The following is an 8912-nucleotide window of genomic DNA, read 5'->3' as shown; positions in this document are numbered from 1 at the left end:
TGTGGTAGTTTTTGCCTGTGTTGTAATTAGTTAGTTACAGTGGCAGCTCTCTATTTCAGCCTGTAGGCTTGCGTAGGTAAATGGATGAGTGCTTACCTATTCTGTCTTGCAAATAGTTGTTGCTACTACGTACGATGGGAGCTTCCATCTTTAATCTGAAGACACTTAAACGTACGCGCCATCTCGTGGCAACTTTCATAACGATCCCAACGAACATTCCTTTGAGAAGGTTCCTAATACCATCCCTGTGCCTTCCACTGTTTCGGCGTGTATGTGAACACATTTGGGACTAACAGGGTTTACTGGAATCCCACCACTCCACCACAGAGTCACCGCAGTAGACGTTAGATGAGCGCTGTCGCTCCGCGGCACTTGTTAATAAATAAACAACACCATCTCCAGCTACACTGCATCTCTAGTGAAAATGGCAGGGCTGTCATATTGGGTAAAATGGGGTAAAAATGCACTATTATTATGTAAGAATTTATAACAACAGTAAGATCAGATAGAACCTAGCAACAAAACATTTCATAAATAGTAGCTCCTTGTTGCCTACAAGAAACGGTGGAAAAATTTTCACTTGTGTGTAGCTGTGAACTTATTGCATAAAAATGCAAAGTTAGCATATTTTTTATCACGCTATTTTACCCTGTCACTCACCGAAAAAAATAAAGTTAATTGGAGGTTACTATACGTAGGTTTTGAGTATGATAAAATAACTCCTGGCGTTTGTAAGCTCACAATATCTTTTTTATCAATGTATATTTATCTATATTTTAATAATGAAATTAACGTGACCATCTGGGCCAGGAGTGATTATGATGTACACAGTACACAGTACACAGTACACAGTACACAGTGTTACAAGCCAACTGACACCATGAATAAATCTTGTCCTGACTGTGGTTCTCAGCTTTTACATGACAGCATAAGTACAGCTAGGTGACTAACTGACAGAGAGTTATCAGCAATAACCTTTAGTTTTCCTGAATATTTAAAAAGCTATGAAGTCTACTTTCTTGTATGTTTATAGTACTCGGTAAACTCTTGATTTTTCAGTTAAGGATGTTTATGACTACCTACGAGCATTACTTAGGAAAGATGAAAGATCCGAGCGGGCTCTGGAAATAACTGAAGATGCCATAGATTTAAATCCTGCAAACTATACAGTGTGGTAATGCAGACATTAATAACTTGTATTTGTCATATAAAGGGATTGACTTGCAGTCAATCGAAAGTAATTTTGTTTTAAAGAATTTTCTAATTGAAATGCAAAATGATATTGGTAGTAAAGTGATAATATACAATTGTTTTTCTGCTAGTGCTAGCACTTTTATGATGATGATTTGTATCTAATAGTGATCAGTCAGACTATAATCAGCAATGATCTCCCCTTGAAATATTTTGACTGAAAATGAATAATGTTTAGGAACCTTTACTCGAGTCACGTAATTTATTGTGTTGGTGTTTCTTCCCTAATCTCTAATCATGTCATGGTGTGAACTTTGCAGGCATTATAGACGACAAATACTAAAGGAACTAAAGATGGATTTATATGATGAATTAAAATACTGTGGTGAAATAATACAGGAGCATCCAAAAAACTACCAAGTGTGGTGAGAATCAATACAACAGCATTTATTTATCTTTAAAACTGTTTAAAAACTATAAACTAGTTAGTACAGGTATTTGTCTGTTACCAATACTTGGTATGTTGGATTTAAATCTAAATATATCCTTTGTGTGTTCTATAGGGCATGTTGAATGTATCACGTGTCACACTGTTTCTCAAAATTCCTAGGCACCACAGAAGAGTTTTGATTGAGTGGACGCAGGATCCTAAAGAGGAGTTGAAACTGACTGAGAATGTGTTGAGTGTGGACGCTAAAAACTACCATGCCTGGCAGCACAGGTAATTGCAAAACATGGTGGCATCTTATCTGGAACACGTGATTTAAACTAACATTTTTTACTGATCCATATAGAAAGCTGACATAAAAAAACAACGGATCTTTTGTTTCCAGTTGACTTTTTGATTGCAGGGGTGAGGGAGATTTGAAAGCATGGCAGGCTATATCGTCTAACATAATATATATAAATGTGTGTATGTGTGTGTGTGTGCGCGTGCGTAAATGCGTGAATGCGTGCGTACGTGCATGCACGCTCATGTAACAAAACTCCATACCAATTCTATTAGATAAGCAGGGAAATAAGGTAGGTAATCTTGTACTGCGTCAGAGAAAAAACAGATTAACTGATTATTGCTAAATGCCATTATGGTTGTAAAGCGATTAGCATTATGTACAGCTGAATTCACTTAATTTGAACGATACATGTAAATAAAGTGACAAAATGAACTTTGACTATAGTAAACGTTTTTAGCTCATCTGACGTAGTCAGATGCAGCTTGTAGGATCGCATGATCGTGCGTCCGTGCGTCCGTCCATCAACAGTTGGGCACAAATCTTAACCGCTTGACGTACGGTCACGATATTCGGGACGTCGGGGGGGGGGGGGATCGTGAAAAGGACTTGGGATGACAAATTTGGGGGGCAAGGGTCAAAGGTCAAGATGTATAAACGGAGGGGGAATATTTTCCCCTTAACTTAAAGGCTCACAATGCACATCCAAGCGCTAATTTCTCCAGTACTAGACTAGCAAAATACTTCGTGTTGCCATAATCATACTACCTATGGCAAAATAAACTCTAGTTCCTCCCATTTCACTGCGCGTGTCTTATAAAATGTATTTGAAATACCTCCAATGTTGTGAAATTCTCCGATGTTGTTTGGACAGTTTCCCCAATCCCCAAGCAACCGTGCAGCGGTGCTGTGGTACAGCCGGTACGGGCGCAGCAAAGATAAAAACATGTGACGTCACGTCACCACTTCGAGGCTATTTTGTTTGGCAAACAGTCGGCGTTTGCGCCAGAATGCCAGTTTTCTCACCTCTTTCTTGTGGGTTTTAAGCAAACGCGCTGTGAAATGGGAGCAACTAGAGTTTATTTTGTCATAAGGTAGTGTGATTATGCATGACACGAAGTATTTGCTAGTCTACTACTGGAGAAATTAGCGTTTGGATGCGCATTGTGAGCCTTTAAGGTATAGGAGGAAATACGGAATTGCGGCACAAATCTTAACGGCTCTACCTATGCTCTTAATATTCGGTGTATAGTGTGATGGGCAGGAAACCCATCACCAGTGCGAAATTAGAGGTCACAGGTCAAAGGGCAGTGGGGGAAAGGTTAGATATCAGACATTTTCTGAGGACATGGCTTAATGGACAGAGTGAAAAACTTTTTTGTTTTAGCGCTGACCTACCATTTTTATCACTTTATGGATTTGAAAGGATCAGGAAATTTGCTTTCCACTGACGTGCGAAGAGTCTGATAACCTTTTGACCCTCAAGAGGAGGGTTACACATGGATTCCTGAACTGCCTCAATGATGTCACAGTGTTCTCATATTCATGGCACATCTATAATCTAAAAAGTCAATAAGCCTGTATAGCCGAACGGGTACAGCACAGGTGTCACGGCTCAAAGGTCGTTGGATCGAATCCCATCAGATATTTTATTATTTACCTGTTTTATGTATTTTCCTATCTTTATTCATTTAACTATTTTTTTCCAATTAACGCAAATATTTACATGATTTATTTACAACAATTTCATAACAACAAATAATTTTTACAGCAATTAAATTTTTTATATTTTTTAATAGGGTTAGAGTTATGGTTAGGGTCACAATGCACCATAAAACAGGAGTTTCAGGCACGCGATTTGTATCAACCAATGGGATTTGGGAGGTATGCAGAATGCAGAAGGTTGCTGAAATTATGTGTACGCAACTGCGTATCTGCATATCTGCGCCTAACAAAGGTGTCACTACGCACGACTTACATGTTACATTTATAACCGTAGCAACAGACCTCAGATGAGCCCAGACGCTCTGCGGCTCTTGTTAGTATAAAGTACTGCTCGCTTAATTTGTACCCATTCGTCAATTCCCTATCTAGGCAGTGGGTGGTACGGACATTCAGCATCTGGGAAAACGAACTCTCCTTCATTGACCAACTTCTGCAGGAGGATGTGCGCAATAATTCGGCCTGGAACCAACGATACTTTGTTATCTACCACACAACTGGTTTCAATGACGCTGTCCTGGAGAAAGAAGTCAAGTACGATATTTGGGTTGTTAGAGATCGTCTTAATTTCACATCATATTAATTGGATTCAGAGCACTGGCAGTACAAACAAATAAAAAAAAATATATACGATAATGTATGACAAATCTTAATGTAACATTATTGTCTTATTATTCGATATGTTTACACAGAGTTGGTGCGGTCATCATCATTCACACTGACATTAACCTCATCTTTTTTCAGTTGGAAGTAATTTATACTAGATAGGAGCAATAGTGGTGGTACACTTATTGTTATACGTTATTTGTATTTTTACTGATTTTTTTTGCACTGCTAATTGCACAGAAAAGTATAAATGTTGTTAGCAGCATATGATAATTGCTATCAACGTGTCCATGCCGTGGTTCTGTGAAGAGCTATGAGGTCATGGTTGTTTGATTGTCTCCCTACAGGTATGCACAGGACATGATACGGAAAGCACCGAACAATGAATCGTCTTGGAACTACTTGAGAGGGTATGCTACTGACTGATCACGAATTACTGTCTTACCAGCTTTAAATTGCCAGTACTATAGTACATTATTGAACAAAGCCTCCTTCAACAGATCTTCACTGAACTGCAAAGAAACAAAATTTCGTTTAGTAAATAGCATGTAATAGGCAATATAGGAAATTAAAGAGAAATTATATTGAGCCTTAATGAAAAAGAACTAACGATGCTGTTTGCCACTACCTTGATAGTATATCTGTCTTTCCATCTCCTTTCTCTTATGGCATACTGTGTCTTAAAGCCATAATTTCGAGCATAATCTCGTGTTTTCCCTACTTTTACGACACTTTCCGTTATTGCTTGAGTAACAGTAACTATCTAGAGTAACGATAAAATGTGTTAGAACCTTCGTATTCACCAAAATATTCGATTACTGGCTTTTATTACCGTCGCAATTTGTTGTGATCTTGGAGCCAGATCATAGCGCCAGCTATTGGCCAATTTCAAAATATAAACTGAGTGCACTCCACCATAGACTGACACATCTCTCGCAGAGTCTCAGATGCCCTTTTGTTTACAATTTTGAGCACCGACAATTTACAAGTTTACCCATACTGCCATTCTCGCCACACAATAAAATTCGATGCTGTTACGATGTGTTCATATCCCATTTTCTATGCTATAACTGCATAAAATCTTAGTGTTTTTCAAGATGGCGTAATCAGTGATATATCCGCTGTGAAGTGAGACTATATTTCGCTATATTTTTTCAGATTGAGCGTTTCTGAGCAAAAATCTCGCAATAAAAACGAATGCACTGACTATGCTCACATGCGACATGTTTGTGTTACGCTAGCACCGCGTTTATAATAACCTCATTTAGCCTCGGGGGAGCGTATCTTGTCTGTTAAATCACGCGCGACGGTAATGAGTTGAGTGCCGTTGCGTCGGACACGAGTGTGGTGGGGTTAATGGCAAGCATTCGCTGCAGGGCTTTGCTGGAGAAAGATCTCAGCACGCACCCCGGCCTGATGGAATTCTGCGAGGAGCTGTACGGGAAGAGCGTCCGCTCGCCATATCTGCTTGGCTTCATGAGAGAGATCTACGAGGACAGGCTGGAGCAGGGCTGCGAAAACGTGGAAGACGTGCTCTACAAGTCGTTAGTGGTGCGCGTTGTTAGTCACCGACGAGTGATGAATAATGAACGATGAGTAATTGCACGTCGGATGGCGGATGGGAAATGCAGTCAAATCTGTGTTAGTAAATACCTCTATAAAGCACACCTGTATATAAAGGGCACTTGTCGTTTCATTGTGTGGAAATAATATGGAGAAACTGCCTGTATAGAAAATACACCTGTCTATAAAGTAGGGCTGTCATCGATACCCACCTCATCGATGAATCGCGATGGATTTGCGTCCGATATCGATATCGATATCGAAATAAAATGAAAAATAGCGATCCGATACACAGCCTGTAGGCTAGCCAGGCCTGCACAATACACTGAAACGTACATGTCTAGACGCATTGTCTGGCTTGCTTGATACAATGTATATCATCACGTTTATGTACATGTATCGCTGACCTGAGCCCACCCTGATTATCATCCGCGATCATCACGGTATCATGGTAGCAGCGAGACCGATGAGAATCAGGGTGCCTGAGCCCATTCAGATCGTGCGCACTCGCTCTACGCGCGCACTTGCTCAGATGCGCTGCCGTATAAAGTTGATAATTCAACAACCACTATCCCGATTTTGACGATTTTGTATTACTATCGAGGCGGGATACCAAGCATTGGAAATCTGGCATCCAACACAAAAATCTACTATCTCGCGGATATCGGCATACCGCTAATTTCGACCCCTGTAAAATATCATTTCCGTCGGCACTACATATACGATCTTTTTTATTATATACATACTCCATACACTAGAAATCTTTTTGAGATTTCATATGCCTGCCTGATAAAAGGTTATTCGTTTTTCATTCAGGTCCAGGAAAGGAAAGAGAAGTCTGTGTGGGAATATTTTGGTTTCCCCAAGACAGGGGATGGGGCAGTTGACAGATCGAAAGTCGTCTGTAAACTGTGTAATGAGATAAAGATATATAACAGGCTTATAATATTGTAGTGCATACATTCCCATACAAAACAATAAAACACACCTACAATGCTACAAATAACAACAAGAAACACCATCCATCTTTTGCTACATCATGTTTTATTACATATTAAATCGAATCGGATTGAAATATCGAAAACCAAAAATATCAATAATCGAATCGTAATAATTTCATACCAATGACAGCCCTACTATAAAGGACGCTTTCGGGGTTTTACATTGAGTGACCTTATATACAGGTTTGAGTGTATAAACCATCCGCAGTTGACTGGCTGCTGCTGTAAACTTGTGCCAAGTGGTTTACTGTTAATTTTTCATTAATGATCATTTACAAATGATGATAGCAGTGCACGGCAATTCTAGTATTGGTGCAGCGTGACATGTACAAACCATAAACTAAACGTGTGGCGGGTAAGACTCTTTCCAATATCATTTGTGTATGATTTTTGACTCTCTCTGTGAGTCAAATGTAATGATTTTGATTCGGTTCTAACGTCCGACTCGCACGCGTTTCTCCACAGTTAGTCGAAGCCCTTGCGATGGAGTTTGATACCATCAGAGTCGAGTATTGGAACTACATTGGAAGGCGGATGCGAGAGAGGTATGCGCCCAAGAATGACGAGTCGGAAGAGGCAGGAGCAGCCTCTGCAGCCATGGAAGTCCCAGCCAAGTGACGAATGCGGCGATCGTAAATGATCGGTCTTGTCAAGTGCTCAGCAATCGGCTGTTAATCGTGTCGATGTTGGAAATAGTGGACTGTGCTTAGCTGAATGTGTGAACAGTCGCGATGCAGTACAGTGATGGCGGGCGATGTCTAACGTCAGACTCGTCTGCTAGCAATGATCCCTTATGCGGCATAGTTCCTTTACAGGCTCAGTTGCATTGGCTCATAATTGACCTATATGCTGGAGTGTGATGATCACGCCTGCATTTGATATTATTGCTAGGTCAGCCAAGTTGTACCCTTACCCAGTTTGTACAGTAACGTGCATGTGTACACGCGAAAATGTGGGGTCGCCACTGAGACTTGTTTTGTTGAACATCCTGTTACAACACTGATTGGGTAAAATTGTCTGTCAATCACAACAGGAAGGTAGCTCAATTCACGCACAGGACAAGTCAATTTTTTATTCTTAAACCCTTTGCTGTCATCTTGCTAGAGGTAGAGATTGTCATTTTTCTTGTTGAGCTATTTAATGGCTTTAAATAAGTTTTAAATGGTCAATGGTGTGGATAAAATAGAATGGTCTACAAGATTAGTTTTTGCTCATATTACATGTGCTTAGCAAATACTGTCTGTTGTTTTTTGCACGAAAAGCCTTTAGAATAGCAGTTTAAATATTTGACATTCGCTAGTACCTGTACACAGTTCCTTGACAATTATATGTGGTAGAGATATGAAATGGTTCCGATTTATTTAACGAACAAAATGGTACCTCCCGTCTGAGATTTACTTGCTATTCTTCATGAACAGTTATTTGGGTAGAAACGATTTCACAGTTATTTCCATTATCGCGACGCTTTCACTGATTTATGCACTTGCTATCATGATATGCCCTAAAATTCTAGGGTGTAGTATCCATTTAAATGAGATAAGAAAATCATAATATGTGTCAATAAAATTTAGCTAAATCAACTAAACTAAGATGCGTTTTTTTCTTACACTTATTTACTAATGACTAAAAAATTTCCTATCAATTTGCGCAAAGTTTGCTAGGAAATTATTACACGATTGTCTTTTATAGTCGGGCTTTTACCACTAGCACAAGTATTCTATAAATGCTATTCATAAGAAATGTATTCTATACATTTATGCTATTCAAAAGAAATGTATTCTATACATTTATGCTATTCATAAGAAATGTATTCTATAAATGCTATTCACTAGACTGATTTCATGCTGCTCTGTGCAGTATAAGGTCGCTGCCTTTGCGAAGTTATGAAGTTGCCACCATGCAGTTCTCTTACATTCTAATCGCAGTAGATTACTTATAGATAGCCTTACTTATCTATGGTATCATTAGACATTAGCTAGTTTTCGCTTCTTTACAACCCACAATAAAATAGTTTCCACCCCAAGTGAATGGACAGAAATGTGCTCAGTCTACGGACCTGCAATGCAAGCCAGATTTAACGGGTGGAAATGAGGTCAGT

The 8912-nt window shown here is 39.4% G+C and overlaps 1 protein-coding gene across 1 annotated transcript; it reads left to right on the top strand.

Annotated features, from left to right (window-relative positions):
- The first annotated feature begins 611 nt into the window (after positions 1-611).
- Positions 612-8403, top strand: LOC106809600 (protein farnesyltransferase/geranylgeranyltransferase type-1 subunit alpha-like). The gene is made up of 8 exons (XM_014812735.1): positions 612-618; positions 1060-1174; positions 1512-1616; positions 1802-1912; positions 4017-4178; positions 4598-4660; positions 5627-5801; positions 7280-8403. The coding sequence occupies exons 1-8, from the start codon at positions 612-614 to the stop codon at positions 7430-7432; spliced, it is 891 nt and encodes a 296-aa protein (XP_014668221.1). The 3' UTR covers positions 7433-8403.
- Positions 8404-8912: the final 509 nt, after the last annotated feature.

The sequence above is a fragment of the Priapulus caudatus genome, unplaced genomic scaffold (genome assembly GCF_000485595.1).
Source record: "Priapulus caudatus unplaced genomic scaffold, Priapulus_caudatus-5.0.1 Scaffold367, whole genome shotgun sequence".
Classification (NCBI taxonomy): Eukaryota; Metazoa; Priapulida; class Priapulimorpha; order Priapulimorphida; family Priapulidae; genus Priapulus; species Priapulus caudatus.
The sequence above is the reverse complement of the archived record's forward strand: the minus strand, read 5'-3'. Positions and strand labels throughout refer to the sequence as shown.